This window comes from Mytilus edulis, chromosome 10 (genome assembly GCF_963676685.1).
Source record: "Mytilus edulis chromosome 10, xbMytEdul2.2, whole genome shotgun sequence".
In the NCBI taxonomy this organism is placed as follows: Eukaryota; Metazoa; Mollusca; class Bivalvia; order Mytilida; family Mytilidae; genus Mytilus; species Mytilus edulis.
The window spans coordinates 16,835,688-16,855,321 of NC_092353.1; the positions used below are offsets into that span (position 1 = coordinate 16,835,688).

Sequence of the window (19,634 nt, forward strand, 5' to 3'; positions counted from 1 at the left end):
GAATGGTATTGTGGTCTTTTGAACATATCTGAAATCATTTGAGAACACGGATATTCCATAACGGTCAACCAACTGTTGATGGCGTCCGTAATATGTACGAAGGTATAATTTTAACTGCACCATTTCAAACTCTTGGCTTAATAGCTTCCTTTTGAGCAACAACCCTCTATCAAAAAAAATCATAATAGAAAATACAAGCCGGGGAATATCGTATCAATTGGGAGATTAATCAGTATGCAGGCGCTGCTTGAATGGTGCTACATAGAAATGGAAAGTTTATAATTTGGAAGCTGAAATCATTTCTTCTGTCGTAAACATTAGTTATCAACCGACATTCATTGTTAATTTCGAGATGTAAGTTAAGATATTAGTCAGGCTTTACTGTTTCTGTCTGGTTTTTTTTATACTTTGCATTTAGTAAGTAACACTGTAAACATATATTTGCTCGTGTGTGCTCATGAGTAGTATGCATGTTCCACTATATTGCATTATTTTAAAAACAGTTGTTATAATTGAATTACACCATGTACATGTAATATGACAACAAATGGAAGTTTTTAACGACCTTAACTGCCTATACATTCCTTGCACGGCCGGCTATGTAATATGGATAGAGCTTTTATAGGCTGTGCCTGTTGCTCAATCCTTTTCATATCTTAATGAATAAAATATGTTTAAAATCAAATCAAATATCTGTCTATATCTCTTGTTGTTTAATGGAATAGATATATTCAACATAGTTCCCAATTTTTCATAATCTATATAGCGGTAAAGAAATTAAAGGATATCGCTACTTATTTTCTTTCTTTCTAAGAAGTTCCTTTATTAAATAACTCACTTAAGAATAAGCGAACAAGTCTGCACGCAGATGGGCACAATTTATTTTCATGGGAATGCCGATAGTTTGTTGATAACATGTACTTCATAGGTATCAACTATGTTGTCAATCAAGAAATCAAGCATCTTGATAATTTCAGTTTCAGAGAATTGTTTGTTTGAATAAGAATGAGTTTTTACAAAGAAGGATTTATCCCTTCCTACGACAATATACTTGTATCTACGTTGGCCATTCTTTTTTATGAAAAGAAAAACAATCCCAACTATTTGAATTCGTCTTTTAGTTTGGAATAGGGAATACTAGTTTAAAGTGCAGACAAGTCAAATGTTTTAATAGTATTGCAATATGAAAATGTCTTAGAATGTATGTACTCTAAAAGATCTTTGGAATTTTGTTAGTATTCCCATTTGGTTCACGCTATCTCTAGAATAGACAGTTTAACAACAACTTTGAAGCCATTTCGATGAATGTTGTGTATTATCCACTAAAATTAGACCTTTTTATTCGAATTTGACAGTATTGTCTACCCACTATGTTATAAACAGCAATTATTATAAGGTATTCAGCAAATAAATGTGTTCGAAAATTACTGTAATTTACAACAAAAAAAAAAAAAAAAACAGTACAGAAACTGCATGTAAAGAGTGCTATATTGCATAGAAGTTGCGAACATTATATCTCATAAAATATTCTACTACAGCAGAACAATACAAAATATTTCAATAATGACATACAGATTGAGGAAATAGCAAAGTAACAGTCGTCTTAAAATAATGATTACTAGTAGCAAATTAAATCCTTCTGTAATCGTTGATTTCAGTTGAATTTTGATACTTTGTAAACCTTTTGTTTCCACTGTAAGTTACTAAATTTAAAGAAATCGTCTTGCTATGTAATGCTGGATGTTATGCCGTTCTTTATACCTATAGCCGTCGTTGTACTGTCATCAGCTTTAGCATAACTTACTGATGTAGAATGTTCTATGTGTTTGTTATATGCAGAAGTTGTCATGGAAGAAAGCAATGGTTGTGTAGATGATGAAAGCCCTAAAATGTTAAATAATGTTTTATATTTGCCTTCTCATGCTCTGAAATACAGAAAAAAATAGAAAAAAATAACACAGGCAAAAAGAGAATCCGTTTTTGAAAATAGGTATATACCAGATTATATGGGTTTTCTGAAGAAAAAAAAAGTCGCGTTTACAAAACATTAAAAATTGGAAACAGGGATATAGCAATTACTGTTGTAAGAAGATTTTGTAATGCATGTTAAAAACTGCGAGATGTAGAGTTAGTTTGAATCATGTCAATAATTTAAATTAGGAAGTAAAATGTTTTGGGGCCAAGCTACAACCTCATTACCTTTATAAGGTGTATGCTTCAAATAATAATAATGAACAAGTGAACAAACGCCAAACCCTTTGATAATTGATTTAAAATCCTACAGCAAACATGACTATGCGGTATGGGCTTTGCTCATTGTTGAAGGCCGTACGGTGACCTATAGTTGTTAATGTCTGTGTCATGTTGGTCTCTTGTGGAGAGTTGTTTCATTGGCAATCATATCACAACTTCTTTTTTTTTTATAAAAATTAAAAAAAATGTGTTGATCTATTAAAAAATGAATCAAACTTTGAGAAATCCTGTTCGTCCTTAAAACCGCCTGCCTACCTTTTTCACAGTCTTTTTTATTACAGAAGTTATTGTCACAACAATAGTAACACAAGTCGAACCCATCAGAGCCACCTATCACTTGTTTCTTGGTTTTTGGGTGACCTGCATACATGGAATATTTAGCGATATCAGTACATTTCTGAAAAAAATAATATTCAATGATTAACTTTCCTTTACACAAGTCGATGTAATGTTTGAGTCTATTATTTACGTTCGTTTTGAGCTCTAGAGTACATTTTTTGTTGCCCCCGTACTAAAAAACAAAAGCCACACAACTGTTTAATTGTTTTTTTGTTGTGCTGGTTAGTATTCGGACTTTCAAACATTTTGGCCTCAAGGATCAAAGATAATATATATCTGAAATTGATACATCATATCCAATCATTTCCATTCGCATAAAAAAACGATCGAAAAGTACATCGAACACATATCTTAGGATGACAAAAGATGTAATATATTTTAATGAATTTGGTTTCAATTTTCTAACATACATGCATCAATTGCTACAAGTAAACAAATTATACTCTTTGAAATTTTCTATCCACCAAAAGATGTTCTCTTTCAAGTATACCAAAACTTACAAAACAAGATTCTTGTACACACAAATTTATGCAACACTAAGTTATGATTAACACTTTGTTCTGCCCTTTGTCTTTGTTCCTTTAAAACTTTTTATTATAAAAATTAAAAAAAAAAATGAAATCTTTAAGACGCTCATTTACCAAACATTGTACAATAATTTTGTAAACATAATTAAAAATCATTCCATCAAAACTAAAAGACGAAATAAATAAATGTCGCAAATATATTTTTCTAATCATACAGTTCTGTAAACTTTTGACATTTACCCAAAGCCTAGCCTAACATACTAACTGACAAAGACAACAATTGAGTACTCATCTGTTAATCAAAATTTGAATAAAACTTAAAACATTTAACAAAAGCACATTAAATTTTCAAGCATGTCATTCAAATGTGAGAGATTCACGACAGACAGTATTGTCTGGATTTGGCTATTATACTTTGTTCCTTTGTGATGTGGTCAAAGTTAAACATTAATCTAGATTTGAACTTTCAAATAATTGACCTCGAGAATCAATGAAGAGACATTTATAGTCGAAACGCGCATCTGGTGCAGTAATATTGGTCCTGTTTATTTTTTTCACCTGTTTTTCTTCGCACCCAAGCCTCCATCTTTCTTCAAACATATCAGTTATGAAGTGTCTTGCAAAACATTTCTATAAATAAAAAAGTTATTGTTAAAACATTGATTTCGCTTAATTTGTCGTTTTCTAGTTCGGATGGTTTTACATATTTGGAACCCTTTATAGCTTCTGTTCGACGTGAGTCAAGGCTCCGTGTTGAACGCCGTTCTTTTACAAATTGTGACTTGGAAAACAAGTTGTCTCATTGGAACTCATACCATTAGTTCTTATGTCTATTTAATAAATAGTTATCCTTTAGCTATTAATTGTTGACTAATAAATTATTAAAAATATTGATTATAAGTTTCAAAATATTTAACAAAATAATTCTTGTTCGACGTTATTCAAGACCGTTTTGAACGCCGTGCCTTTACTAATTAGGACTTGGAAAACGAGTTGTCTCATTGGAACTCATACCACATGTTCTTTTGTCTATTTAATGAATATTTATCCTTTACCTTCAAATTGTTGACTAATGAGTTGTCAAAAATGTTTTTTCTTTAAATTTCAAAATATTTAACAAAATAAATCAAGTTTCATTTCATATGCATATTTTTACAATTGATACTAAAAATTAACCTTTGTCGTGTCATGGATATTTTGAAAGCCGTTGTAATGATTCGGAGCCTATATCTGAATTTGTCTTTACCTTATCGGTATCACATACACTTATGACATCACAGTCGCCTGGATGTGCTACGTCTACGCAGTTGTAACACAGTGTCCTGTTCAGCATAGCTACAAGAAACAGAATTCAACTTGAAATGATTTATTTCCTTGAGCTGCAGTACTAATATTCAAAAACACGTTCGTTGGTGTTAGTGTTAGTTTTTACACACTTTTTTTTTGTAAGATGAAACCGGGTGTTGATGGTATATAATGTTTGTTGTAATTTCTAGTATTTTTGTGATACGTGATATATTTTTACCATTAAACTTTTGAGTTATTGCATTAGAAAGTCAAAGAGCCAGCATTATGTTTACATTTGAATTTCCAATTTCTATTATTCCATTAAGAAATGGAGTGTTCGTTCCTATTTTGACAGCGCATTTTCAAGTTGTGATGTATTTTTGACCTATTTATTTTTGATTTTGTTACAAATTAACTTTATCTAAAGGACAGCTGTACACTTAATTGTTTGATATGTATTAGAATTGAAATATATTAGTTTTGAATTTCCTCTTTAAACAGTTCGTATTAATTTTAACGTATTGAACGTACAGTAAATCCGACCTAAAACTGGTTCCATAGCATGCAAATATTCTGCCTAAGTTTTACCATGAATAACATCTAAAAAGCTATGACTTCCTGATACAGAAACTGTTGATTGAAGTTTATATTACAACTAATTGCTAATGCAGATACTTCCTCCATGGTAAAAAGCTCAGCTTTATATTTGTATTGTATAGTATGTTTTTCTATTGACAGAAAACAATATTTCTTTTTTAATGAATTTACATTAAAACTGCATATTACAAATATTTGGTTTTTATTTTGATCAAATTTGAATTGCCAAACAAAGAAATTTCTTTAGATTTACGCCTGACATATAATACAAAGAATCCCTTTGTTTAAAGTAGAAATTTTGAAATAGTATAGACACCTGCTGTTTTCATCGACAAGGTGAATTAATAAATGAACTCTATCAAAATATAGAAAACATGATGCATTGCTATTGTTCTATATAAAAGTAAAATTGAATATAATTTAATCCCCTTTACATTATTTGTTTGGTTCTTTTAAAGAATCGTCTTTTAAATAACAATCAAACTAGTATTCATTTCAAAAATTAAAGAACTAAATAAAGTGAGGACGACTATTTAAAGCTGCTATCAGACTGAATGAACCAGGAAGTGGGTTGAGCTTCCTAAGTGTCAGTAAAATATCAATCACATAAAAACGGTGAACACAAGACTCGATCCATACTACCCTTCAAATATATTACTCTATCTCCTTTATTCTAGTATCTATGATAAGTTGATCAACAAGTTGATGGACAGTCCCAATATCAATCCAGTGAATGTGTTAATTAAGGATAGAAATAGTATTATTAGTTGTGAAGTTTTTGTTAACTAAAGTTTAAGTTTATAATGTTTATTTGATCTTAATCGAAGCGAGCTGCAACAATTGTAGAAATTGTAGTAGTCAACAAATGTTTGAAGAGTAATTGAAAATGTATGTTTAAAGTCTGTACACGTCTTATTTGGTGAAGTATTTTTACTTTATCCTAAAATTAAATATAGATTTTAGGATTAAAATTTGATGTTCAAAATTTGATACTTTGTAAGAACAATTTTGTGTTCTTGCAAAAACTTCTTTTTTCGAAAACCTGTTTGTTATATTTAGGTCTAGAAAGTAAAATACCTTTATCTGCACAACCATACAGATTACAATGCTCGGTGTCACAACATTCCTGACAAATATATAAATTTTGGTCTTGGCGTTTATTTGTTATATCTCTCTTACCGAATTTCGATATAGCATCGCAAACCTGTGAATTGAAGGAAAAGTAATATAAGAAAGGTGAATAGTAGTGCTAGAAAAAGAGATCAATGGTATGAAGAATTATCATTATAAACTGTCAAGCAGAAAATTTGACTTGTAGCAGACAATATATATAGGGTTTTGAACATTTTAATATCATATACGTAGAACTTGGAATCCCTTTCATGATAACTTAATAAAAAGTCGCTTTAACTGTCTGGTTTTGCCTAAGAGTTAAATATCTATATTTTCGAATTCATTTGCCAATGTTGGTCGTTGAAATTCTTACGAAATTTGAGTTATTTTTCAGATATTTTCTTTTTGTAAAACCTGTACTCCTAAAAAAAAATTGTTTACTTTTCAGCATCTTTTTAAATTTGATAAAAAAAGGGGGATATAATATGATTGTCAATAATACAAATATTAATGAGGTGGATGTAAGCAATTACAGGCAACCGTTTAGCCTTCAACAATTAGAAAAAAAAACACATTGATGTGTAGTGAGCAGCAAAAGGGTACGATATGAAAAATACGAAACATGTCAACTGAGAAAAATTAAAGCCTTGTTGTTTTGTATAGATAGATAAAAGCTATTGAGCAGGTCAATGCACGAAATTAACATTGTACTTTTATTTCAGGTCTTAGTTCTGTGATTATTCAATAATTACGATGGAGTGTTAAGGATCTACATGTAACTTACCCGATTTGATCGGCATCCAAGATCATAGAAAGCATGCCCTTGTGGTGTTATATAAAAATCTGCAGAACATTGCTAAATTGAAAAAAAAACACAATATAAAGTCAATTATTCAGATTGTCTGTCTATGAAACAAAATCTTATGAATAATGACATTTCGAAACATACCACAAACAAGTATTAACTTTCTCCATACCCACACGTTATTTCAAAAAGATCTATTTCTCTTCATTTGTGGAATCTATTTCATATTCATTTGAGTGTTCTATTTTATATTTATTTGAGTGTATACCTAGAAGGTAGAATTATTGACAAACAAAGTCACTTAAACTGTTTTTTTTTTTTTTTTTTTTTATGAAATTCCATACTAATAATCTAGCTTATATATATTATAAAAAAATCTCATTAATATTTCATCAAATCCAAGTTCAGATTCTTTATCCGGATTTGTCGACATTTTTTGTCTTATTTTTGGTTCATAGCCTCTTTAGGGTTCATATAAGTGTCAGTTTTTCCCCAAGTTTGGGACTCGGGCATGACTTCAAAAACGTTGATTGTCGAAAAGCACATCTTATACAGTAAACTAATTTAATGCAACTGCAATACAAGTGAAAAGCTTAGTTAGTTATAAAACCAGGTTTTATCTACCATTTTCGACATAAGGAACTACCTGTACCACGCCAGGAATATGACAGTTGTCATCCATTTGTTTGAGACGTTTGAGATTCTGATTTGGCCATTTGATGAAGAATTTTCTGTTTTGATTTTTTCGAAGATCGATATGTTTGTTATTTTCTTTTTACAAAGATAACGTATATATTTTATAAACCATATAGATATGCTCCAATACAATCAAATAATAAAATATTTTATAAATGACTATCAGGGTTTTACTCATTGTTGGAGACAATATACGAATTCATTTGTTTACATCCATATTCTGGTTTAGTAGTTGTCTAATTGGAAATCATATTACATCATATCTCCTCGTATATATTGAGTGAGCTTTGGCTTTAAAACATGACAATCATTAACCAGAACATGATATTCGGCTTTCCTGTTATCTTTTAAATATTTTTTTGAAAATTGAAAAAATTGTCAAATTGATTTTAGAATGGGTTAGAAAAATAAAATTATTTCAATATAAGATTCAGACAAGGTACTAAGGAATTTTTCACATTTGTTATTTTTTGGCTTGGTCCGCTCCGTAAAGGTTGTTTAAGATTCATGGTGTTCATATAGTTTTGACTTAAGTATCATTTAACGGTCGAAATGAATATTTTGTGTATAAAATTGGTCCTGTTTTATATCATTTCAATGTAAACAGACAATAAACAGATATCAATGGTATGAACAATTCCTTGAAAATACTGTAAAACAGCATCGATAATTAGTAACATACAACTGTATATGGTTTTTATAATGCAGCTAAGCTTAATGCTTTTGTTTATTTTTTTCAATTTTCAAGAACTTTGTGAGAATAAATTTTACTGAGAAGTAAAGCAATAAGGTATCTAGGGGACGGTGGTTATGGAATTGTTTGCTTTCTTCGTCTATTTGTCGTTTTGGAGCATCTCAGAATTTTCCTCCCCTTTTAGCTACTGCCGGGTTGTTGTCTCTTTGACACAATTCCCCATTTCCATTATCAATTTTATAATCATAATCGTATACAATATACCTCGTGTTCAGCACAAGTGATAATTTCTTTACAGTCATGAGGTTCTGCTATTCGTTTACAACCCATACATTGTTTTAAACCTTTGAATTCGGAAATAATGACATTATAGTTGTATTATCAAGACTGCTTATAGTTTAAATGGCAACAAATTAACGCATTAGATAAACAGCATAGTGTTCATGGTACTAAGATTATTCTCACAGAAAATGTCAATTATGCATACAAAGGAAAGTATCCAGCAACTATATTTTGATCTTTTTAATTTGTTTTTCGATACGCTAGGAATCATGTTGAAATTGATCAGTTGAGGCTGTTGAATAACGTGCGACTGATTCTTAAGAACAGTGATATTTCACCAGCCATAAAAAAAAAACAAATCAGTAAAAACGAGCTTAATGTCAGCAACCACTGAAGTGTATTTTGTCATGTAAGACTATCCCGCTGTTTATGCGACAAAAATACAAATATATATCTAAACATCGAGAGAATAGATATCACATCAAGGCCATTTTTAACAATACTTCCCAAACGACCATACCTTTACAATTTAAATTTTTTGTATTTTAAAAAAAAATGATTCACATTATTTTTAACTTTGTCACCCAAATAATATGCTGAAATTACATAAACTGGGCATAAGTATGCCCTATATTGGTATATACGAATAACACCCTCTCCTATGTCAAAGTGTAGGTAGGAAAAAGATTCGTGTATCATTTTAGATGAAGACGTATACTTTCACTCATTTTCGTTCTGAATACACGTTGGTGCAAATTGTTACAACTTCAGGAAATATGAATATAGTTTCAAAATCTCATGGATACAGACAATATATTAATTATATATAAGAAGATGTGGTATGAGTGCCAATGAAACAATTATCCATCTTAGTAACAATTTGTAAAAGTAAACGATTATAGGCCAAACTACGGTCTTCAACACGGAGCATTGGCTCACACCGAACAGCAAGCTATAAAGGACCCCAAAAATGACGAGTGTAAAACCATTAAATCAGGAAAACCAACGGTCTAATCTATACAAAAAAAAAGAGAACCACCTCAACAAACGACACCCACTGAACAGCAGGATCCTGACTTAGGTCAGCTGCAAACAATGCAGCGGGTTTAAACGTTTCAATGTATTTTACCTCAAATAAAAAGCATTTAAAGAAAACTCTTAAATTAATCCACATTTTTAAAGATTCCTATTGATTTTGTAACAAAACTGTACAAAAAAGTATATATTGGTAATAAAAATTAGATACAAAAATGTCTATTTACATTGATATGTAAAATCATACTTACTTGGTGAGGTCGTTCTTGGTGTTGTTGAAATTGTTGGGGCTAAAAACAAAGAGGTACATTTCTTGCATAATTCAGAGAAAAATCCTATATGATTGTGCTATCTTTTCAAGGATCTAATAAATAATCACTCAATTCATATCTACGAATAGTTTTAAGCCTTCCAAGCACCTTAGTCAAATGTTTACTGTTGTTTGTTAGTCAGATAATGATAATATTTAGTATTGAAATGTGACTAAAATGGACAAATATTACGACAATATAAGAGCATATACGGAAAACGAGTCATTGACGACTGTGTTGGGTAAATAAAGAGCCATCAAAAGTAATGGCTTTTTCATTCGTGTGTTTCTCTGTCCTATATGTTCTCCCATTTATTTGTATTGTAGTCCTATCATGTAATGTTGTCATTGTAATGTTATATTGAACATTACCATAAAAGCGGGAGGTTTGGCATGCCACAAAACCAGGTTCAACCCACTATTTTGTTTATTACAATGTCCTGTACCAAGTCAAAACATTGGCCATTGTTATATTATAGTTCGTTTCTGTGTGAGTTACATTTTAATGTTGTGTTTCTGTTGTGTCGTAGTTCTCCTCTTATATTTCATGTGTTTCCCTCAGTTTTAATGTGTAACCCGGATTTGTTTTTTTCTCAATCGATTTATGAATTTCTAACAGCGATATACTACTGTTGCCTTTATTTAATGGTTTAAACATTTTGCGAGATGTGCAATTGAAAATATATTATTGTTCAAAGCCTTGAAAAAAATCAATTAAAAACATATAAAAAATGAAATGAAATACTTAGTACTCACGTAATGTCTTGAATGGCTCTTAATTAATAAGAAACAAAAAAAAACACGGTAATAATATTTAATGTATCATCAACAACAATCACCACACAAGATTAAAAGGTAAGTAAGCGTTAGACAGACATATTGTACATTCAGAAACTTTTCGACGACTACTAAAACGACAGAAAAGTTGACACATCGGAATGAGATTCTAAGAACAATCTGCCAATTTAATGTTGATACGAAATTATATTTTATAAAACGATATATATTAATTTAATGGAAAAGTTAAATACTAGAATACTTTAGTTTTGAACCAATCAGCAACTATTATGAGTTCAAAGTTCGTCAATTGATTTGGTTTTTCGATTTTATTCAACATGTGAAACGGGTTGCGCATAAGCCATTTCTATATAAAGAGTATGAAGTATATTTCGAAAAAAGTAAAATCTCAAAAATGTCTGAACAACAAAAACAATTAAAGAAAGCAGTAGCATAAACATTGACAGCTCTTTCAAACTCAATGTGAGTTGAATCTTTCAACGAACTTTTCTTTGAAGTAAAATTCTTGGCTACATAATGGTGAAATAATACTAAAAAAATATCGTAGCATACATGTTTAAAGTACTAAATGTTATATAAAAAACATGGCGGTCTACAATCAAGTTTTGTATTCTTAAAAAGTTCACTTAACTGAAATGGATGTAAGTATTTACATGCAACAGTACGGCCTTCAACAATGAGAACAACCAGAAAGTCGACAATAAAAGGCTCTGACATGATATATATATATCAAACAATTGTATTGTATATGACATGGATGTTTAAAAATAAGCGATACTTACCACAGCGTATATGACGTAACGGTATATGTAAATCCAGATGATCTTTCACTGTGTAAACATGTTTGTCGTCCGTGCCAATCAGTCTCAATTCACTCGGGTTCATATTACCGATACCGATGGAGAATGTTTCTATGTTAGTTTGATGTAGTTGTGCTGCTTCTTTATTAGGACGGAATTCTAATGGCCCCGCACGACCATCCGTAATTACAATTAAAAAGTTCGGTACATTCGGTCTCTCTCCAGACTTATTGTTAAAACTATGATCTAGAATATACTGTAATGCAGTTGAAGTATGCGTTCCATGAACATCATCATATTGTATTCTATCCATTGCTGTATTTAATGCCTGTCTATTACTATACTGGTTCAGGCCGATTTCTTTTCTCACTGTATTAGCAAATGTAACAACTCCTATTTGCACATTATTGTGTCCAATAGTGTAATGTTTAGCAAAATCTTTTATGAAATTAAGCCCACGGCGGAAGTTTTGTATTTTCACACTCCCACTCCGATCAACAAGAAAAACAATATCGGCCGGATCATTTACACAACCTGAAACACGATGAAAATTGGACATCGAATATTCGAAAATATGCTTAAAATCATGCGATTGTTTTAACACATTTTGTTTTAGCTTTGATTGCTTCAATTGTGTTTTGCTTTGATTGCAGTTACTTCTTTGTTAGAATCTCTTTTTTGTAGCTTTCAATTTTGAATAAAAAGTTTACAAAACAAATCGCACAAGTTTTTTATTACTTTTAGAGTATTGCTTGCTGCTTTTTTTTTATAAACTACGTGTTACACATATAGCTTCGGCTTGATTGATTATGTATTTTCTCTAGATAAGAATCTGTTATATCACTTTCTCAGCGGTTTGGTATTAAGTCTCCAAAATAGAATTTTTTTTTGGTGCCAGGTGGATGGTTGTCTCATTGGCAACCATACCACATCAACTTATTTTCATATTTTAGAAACTTTCTTTATTTTTGACTTTGTTTTGGTTCAATGGGTTATACATTTTATAAGACCCTTTTTCATAAGACCCTTTTTTTCTCCAGAAATTTACATATTTACATTTGCCGCTTAACAATTCACTTAAATGCGTTACCAAATCAATAATAATGTATATTGAGCTACATAAGGGTTATCACGGTTAATCTTAATTATTATCATATGCACCTACGTGGTAGCAAAGTAACACATGTCATTTTGATAAAGTATACTGAATGTTCAGTCTTTGATGGTCAATTTTTGTTGTTGTATTTTCCCAGTTTGTTTTGGAATATATAAGAGAGATTTGCGGAACATTGATTACCGCTGTGCTCAGATAAGGGTAAAAGTTCACTGCCCGTAAGATCCAACATGTAACTTCAAGTATAACAAACTCAGTGACACTAAGATTCCGTGTATAATCTTAAAAAAGGATTAAAAAATAAAATAAATATCTTACCATGTCTCTGATGAACAGTTGTTCTGTTGTGAAGTTTAATATTCGGATAATTGTTCGTAATTGCAGACGTACTATTATGGATATGATTTGAACTGTTATGAGTATTTGTAATGTTATGAGTCGACACCGTGGAAAATCTGACGACTGACACTGACAGCACACCTGACAGCAGTACTGACAGAACTATTCTGAAATTGGTATACAAGATTTGAGAAAACTGCTAGTGTTGAAGTTTGAAGAATTTATAGTTTTGGATGTTAGGAAAATACTTAGGTGATTTCAGTATCAAACGATTGCCACATTTGATTGAAGGGGAGGAATGAGCCTTTAATTTTTGCAGCGTCACATATTTTTGTTCACTCACTCTCTGAATTCCTCAATACATCGATTATAATCTGAGTCCCTGTTCTATTTTGAAGTAAAATTTGTATTAAAATATCTATGCTAACCTATACAATATTCCAGAATTGTGCATAGTGTAAAGGATTAAACTTTGATTTAAATTATTTAAGTAATATCCCGAAGTGTATAACTAGCTTACATCGGATGCTAAACCCCATATTTGTTAACATTCATTATTAAACGAAAAAGAACGGATATCATATAAATGGACAATATCAAACCATGATTCATATGAAGTTTTTGTTTTTGTTTCATGAAACCCCATTAGAAACCATATACTTTGGTTTATATTCATTCAAACTTTAACAAGTGAGTAGATTTTTGCAAATTACCGTTAAATATATTTTATAATATGGACCAGCAGGTAAAGGTTGACCATTTGGTGCATTCTTATCACAAAAAAGACATCATGCTCCTTGTATGCAGATGTAAATACTGACTGGCTTATGACGGACGACAGTTTTAGTTAAGCGTTGGATTTGGTAGAAGAGACTAAAGATGAAGGCAATATTATAGCGCAAAGTACCTACATGTATCAGTTAAATGAAGTATTTTATATGTAACGGTTTTTATAAAATAAAAACCCCGTCCCCCTCTTCTAAAGATAAAGATTATATTCGGACAAACTGAGGGGAAGGTGTGTCTGGATTAATAACTCGACGATCGGACACACTTAACATTCAAAAACACAGATTGAATATTTAAGAACTCCCTTTTGGGAGTAATCTTGGGGATTGTCCTGGAAAAAGAATCCCCATTTTGGTTTAAAAATAATGCTTTAAAATAGGGACATATAGAAATTAACTTGCAGTAATTTCTTATGTTCATGCTATTTAAAACAAACTTCATTTTTATTGTTATATGAATAACAATGAGCTTATTTTCGTAATGTACAAAGCAGGGGTTCTAAAAAAACTCGCTAATCATACCCTGTGGTCGATATCATTTTGTTATTCATAACAATAGATCTATTCAATTTAAACTTGTTTAATAAATAGAAACTATGAAGTATAACAATAGAACTGGGGTAAAAGTTAGTTTAAAACTTTCTCTCTTTCAATAGTTGCTTATCAATAACCAGCATTTCTTATTATTTAAAACTTATTTATTGAAGATTTTGTGCCAAAAAATCTAAAAACGTTAATGCTATGTAAAAGACTGGGAAAATAAAATAGAGTTAAAAGAAAACAAGTGAAAAGATTTTTGAAAGGACCAGCTGAATATGCGATATGGAGTTTGCTTATTATTGAAGGCCATTCGGTTACCAGTAGGTAATCTAACGTCTAGTCCATTCTGTCTCTAATGGATAGTTATCTCATTGGCAATCACACAACTTCTTATTTTTATGTTAAGCTTTAATAATTAAAACATAAAAAAATTATGAAAAGAAAGTGTTTCAAAACACTACGCAGAAAACAAAATACCGATGAATGACCAAGACGAAAAGGAAACGATATCGACGGTTTACTAACGGCATACCTTATAAATGTCTATCGTTTAACCTACGGTAGACAGACCTCAACTATTTCATAAATCGAAAGCAACACGTCGAGTGGCACACGCGGAGTTAGATCTGTTACCCTTTTGTGGGCATCTGAGATCACCTTAGTTTACTATTTAGACAGCAGTTTTCAGTTCTTTTTTTTTATAATGTTATTGTCAGATTTATTTATTATTTATCGTCCCTATGGTATCCGTTTACTCTTTTAAATCTTTTTTACAGTTTTGAAATTTATTATTCATGAATTCTTTACATACTAGTAATTTGGATACAAAATTCAAATCTTTGGTATATGGAATATTATTGAATCAAAATTGTGTTGAACTTACATATGTGTCCTCATAGTTTGGTGTTTCCTTCAAATGTGTACGTACTTGACCTAACAAAGGTCACTGATAACGGTATATCAATTACTTTTGGTTTTCGTGTCGAAATATTTATATTATAATAACATTTTTAAAAAGATATACAGTACAACTTTTAATTACTAAATGAAATAAAGAATCTCTGACCAATCATATGAATCATTAGTCTATGGTAACATAAAGTTGTTACAATTCCGATTTACCTGATAGGTAAGTATAATGTTTCCAGTATATCTGTCCTGGACTAAGGCACATGTTTGAAAAAAAACTATTTCAATCAATTTTCTTTGTTTGTTTATAAATATTAACTGAACTGATTTTGCCTTTTAAATAATGATAAGCCTCCTATTCCTGTATATAATTTTGGAAGAAGTTGATTTATACAATTTGATATGTGTTTGTATATACAGTATCCCATTCGTTGAAATGTACATTAATGAATTCGTTAAAAATGTGTGAAAAGAGAGGTATGTTTGCGTCAATATATTCACAAAAGATCAATATTCAATCACAAAACAACAAGTCAACATGTCTTTTTTTTCATTCAGGTGGCACTGATTAGTCTTTTGTAAACGAAACGTGCGTCTGTGGTAAATACAAAATTTCAATCCAAGTGTCTATGATGAGTTTTTTTATATATATGTTGTACTCGATATTATTTGGCTGTTATTTATTATTTCAACGTATGGGATACTATATATACAAACATATATCAAATTGTATAAATCATACATCAATTTCTTCCAAAATTATATAGAGGAATAAGAAGATTATCTTTATCCAAAAGGCAAAATCAGTTCAGTTGATATTATTCAAAGTTTGTGTGAAGATTCAGATGAGAGTTATCGGTTTTACTGTTCATTTGTTTTTTGGAAGGGAAAAAAATGGGGGGGGGGGGGGGGGGTATTCGTAGAATTTATAACAATTGACAGGTGTCTGTGTAAGTTTACTGGCTGTAATCTATCAATATAAGGGGAAATAGGGAAGAAAATGCACGGATACAATCATAGAGCTATCATTAACCTCGTACTTAAAAATACACATGAAACCATACTTGAGACAGGCACAAAACCGTTCCTTTTAAATTAACATGAGAGTTCGATATTTATGTAAACCGTTTTTGTAAGATCTCAGCTTCCTTTCTAAATCTTTCCTAATGCAATCATAGCTGTGAATAAGTTTATCGAGATTCCAAGATCTATTAACGACACCAAGTTCCCATTCAAATATATGGATAAATTTATAAGCAAAATAAATTAAAAAACACGCTATAAAACCAGGTTTAATCCACTATTTTCAAAGGACCTGTACCAAGTCAGGTATATTACAGTTGTTGTCCATTCGTTTGTTCTGTTTGAGCTTTTGATTTTGTCATTTACTTGGAATCTTTCCGCTTTGAATTTTCCTCGGAGTTCATTGTTTTTGTGATTTTATTCTTTAAACAAAAACAATACAATACAATATAAAATGCATTAATATCCTATTTCAATATAACAAAGGAATTCAAAAAGATATAAACTTGACAGTGAATAGACTCAAGCACACTTGGCAGAGTTGAACTAAGTGTTCTTTTGTAAGATCTCAACATCCCTGTTTATTAATGCACTGACAAATGATATATCAAAGAATAGGCTATACAAATATTGAAACACAAGTACAAATTGATCATGTTTATACTGCACTAATGAAAACTCAACGCTCAAGTTAACCTTCTGATTTGAATTCATGACATTTCTTAGCTAGATAACCCCACCACGTTTTAATGCTCCAGTTCCAAGCCAAAGATGTATAGTGCAGTGGTGGTCGTGATTTTCCGTCTGTATTAATTCTATAAAGGTTGTAATCTTAATTCAGGTTCTTTTTTAGCAAGTCGGGTGAAGATGATGGGGGAAGGTTGGGGTTTGGAATGGTGCAATGTTGTTTTAATCACGGTCTTTTATTGTCTATATGTATGTGTTTTTACTCATTGACGAGTCTGTTTTTATGATGTGTAGTTGATTTCATCCTTGTTCTTTGTTTATGTGGTACGTCAGGTAGTTGTCTAAACGGCAATTCAACCACATGTCTTTTTTTATATATACATAATTTATGAATTTTTCCAAAATATAAAAAATAATTATGTTAATACAACATGAATTTCAAATCGGATCTGACATTTTGAACAAAAGTGAAACAAAGTGAAAAAACGAGCCAAATGATGATCTGATATGATAATGAAATTGTATACATTTGTCTTAAAACTTTTCCCAAATATTTCCTGATTCTTGTATTTGACCCTGGCTGACAAAACAATGCGTAATAAACACAACAACTGTAAAGTAAGTCTAACGTAATACATTACGTATTTAACCTTGAAGTGACATAACAACCTTGTAATGCATTCAATGGCCAAGATTAATGACAAGGTCATATTGATAAGAAACAAAGTTTACATTGGACACTCAATGAACGTATGGAAATATCAATGCTAACAGTTAGGCTTAGGGATTTAAAATACTTTTTAAACATCTATAATATGTGATCTGATCTGATATATGGCTTTTATCTATACTAAGAGTCCCTTTCCTCGTCCTTAATAATCAGGCTTTTGTATTGCCTATTATAAGTATATGCTAGTTGTCATTGAACAATACAGATAATTTACTTTTAATCTAATTTGAACATTTACAGACGTATTTTTACAAATATAATTACATAGCAGCATCTTAACAAAGATAGGATTTTGCGAAATATTGTCTGACAGAAAACTTAATCTTACATCTTACAAGGGGGGCCAAAGATATCAAAGGGACATTTAAACTCATATATCGTAAATAGACAGACAACACCATGGCTACTAAAAGAAAGACAAATAGACAAACGATAGCAAACAAAACACAACATAGAAAATAAATACTGGGGTGAACTCAAGGGTAAGGTAGGCAGATACTACCCCTCAAGTGGTACCGTCGTGTTGCTCATGTTATTACAAACCCGGTCATTAGTCTAATTCGATAGCTCACATTCGATTAAAAGGTACGGAATTGCTATTATTACATTAGAAAAATATCCTTTATCATCTATTAAACATATATTCCAAAAACCATAAACCAGCTCGTGATGGCGTCTGAAAAAATAAACGTAAGAGTGACTACAAGTTCTCCACTTGGAATTCTTTGTTTAGTATCTTCCTTATACAACTTTTCTCATTTGCACACTTGAGTGTTTACAAATATGGGAAATTTTTATTATCTTTATGCTGTAGATGTCTATTGGCCGACGTAAAAAGCAGAATATACAGTCATAATTCTGATATGATTTGTATATCTATAAATACTTGAAACGGATTGATCAATTTCATTTTTTTCCTTGGTTAACACTTCGATAAACCATATTTCCGAAACTACTTTCGTAACCTTCATTGTGATTTATTTAAGAGCAATACATACATGCAGGGATCCGGAGATTTTCAGGAAATTGAGATTGAAAAAAAAAAAAAAATGTAACAGTTGTTTCTAATTTAATGACTATGTAACAGAAAAGAAATAATGCATAAATGCTTTGAAAATGTAGAAAAATTAAATTCGTATAAATACAGGGAAATTTTACGATTGATTTTGGGAATTAACGTCATGCCAAAATACAACTTCATACCAATGAAAACGTTGTGCTTTTGATTGTAAACATAGTAGGCATCAAACAAATTTTTTAAATTTAAATTCGCGAATGTTTGGTTGGAAAAATACAAGGATTAAACACATTTATTCTAGAGGTTATTGATGTGTAAATTGGGGCTCTTACTCACAAACATAGAATAAAAGTCCTTCGGGCTGTTATTTAGTTTGTGAGGTAATCGGCCCGGTTAACATATCAATATCCTCTATAAAAATGTGTTTAATCCTATAATGTTATTTTTTACGTTAACTTGCAAATTTATAGGAAGAGAAAAACATGTACTTTTAAAGATTTGTCACAAAGTGTATCCGTTTTTTTCTTTTATAAATTTCAGTAAACTTTGAAGGTCATAACCGTATTTTAGTTAGGTAAGTACCTATAACATTTTTATTCCTATGTTTTTTGTTATACATTGTGAAGATTAATACAACTAATGCCAAAAACAAAAAAACAAGAATACACATCAAATTATTAGCTGTCAATTATAAAACTGTACTCTAATTTTGTAAAAAAAAACCAAAAAGGTAATAATGGAATTGAATACTTCTTGGCTGTTTACATTTATATTTACAATATTTCGGTCCTTTTATTCAATGACAAGTAATGACTTTAAACTAGTACGTAGCTCTCTACCCTAAACGTCCACAAAGTATTAGAACAAAAATTGTCTAAGAAAACCAACTTTTACTTTGAATTCGTTTATTGCGCATTTACTTGCGGCGATCCGTTATAGTCTTCTTCTGA

General features: G+C 30.7%; 1 protein-coding gene across 1 annotated transcript; it reads right to left on the reverse strand.

The window, feature by feature from the left end:
- Positions 1 to 1,478: 1,478 nt before the first annotated feature.
- LOC139492618 (matrilin-3-like) lies at positions 1,479 to 15,305 on the reverse strand. The gene is made up of 12 exons (XM_071280768.1): positions 15,201 to 15,305; positions 12,969 to 13,156; positions 11,519 to 12,070; positions 10,695 to 10,712; positions 9,880 to 9,918; positions 8,576 to 8,655; positions 6,901 to 6,972; positions 6,081 to 6,207; positions 4,366 to 4,454; positions 3,678 to 3,749; positions 2,509 to 2,650; positions 1,479 to 1,884 (listed from the first exon to the last, which is right to left on the reverse strand). The coding sequence occupies exons 1-12, from the start codon at positions 15,212 to 15,214 to the stop codon at positions 1,727 to 1,729; spliced, it is 1,551 nt and encodes a 516-aa protein (XP_071136869.1). The 5' UTR covers positions 15,215 to 15,305; the 3' UTR covers positions 1,479 to 1,726.
- Positions 15,306 to 19,634: the final 4,329 nt, after the last annotated feature.

Excerpts from the sequence above, each read along its gene's own strand:
- LOC139492618 (XM_071280768.1), bottom strand. Across the intron at positions 12,071-12,968 it reads AACTGTTCATCAGAGACATG|GTTGTGTAAATGATCCGGCC; the intron begins GTAAGATATTTA and ends ATCGTGTTTCAG. Across the intron at positions 1,885-2,508 it reads TAAAAAAGACTGTGAAAAAG|GGCTTTCATCATCTACACAA; the intron begins GTAGGCAGGCGG and ends TTAACATTTTAG.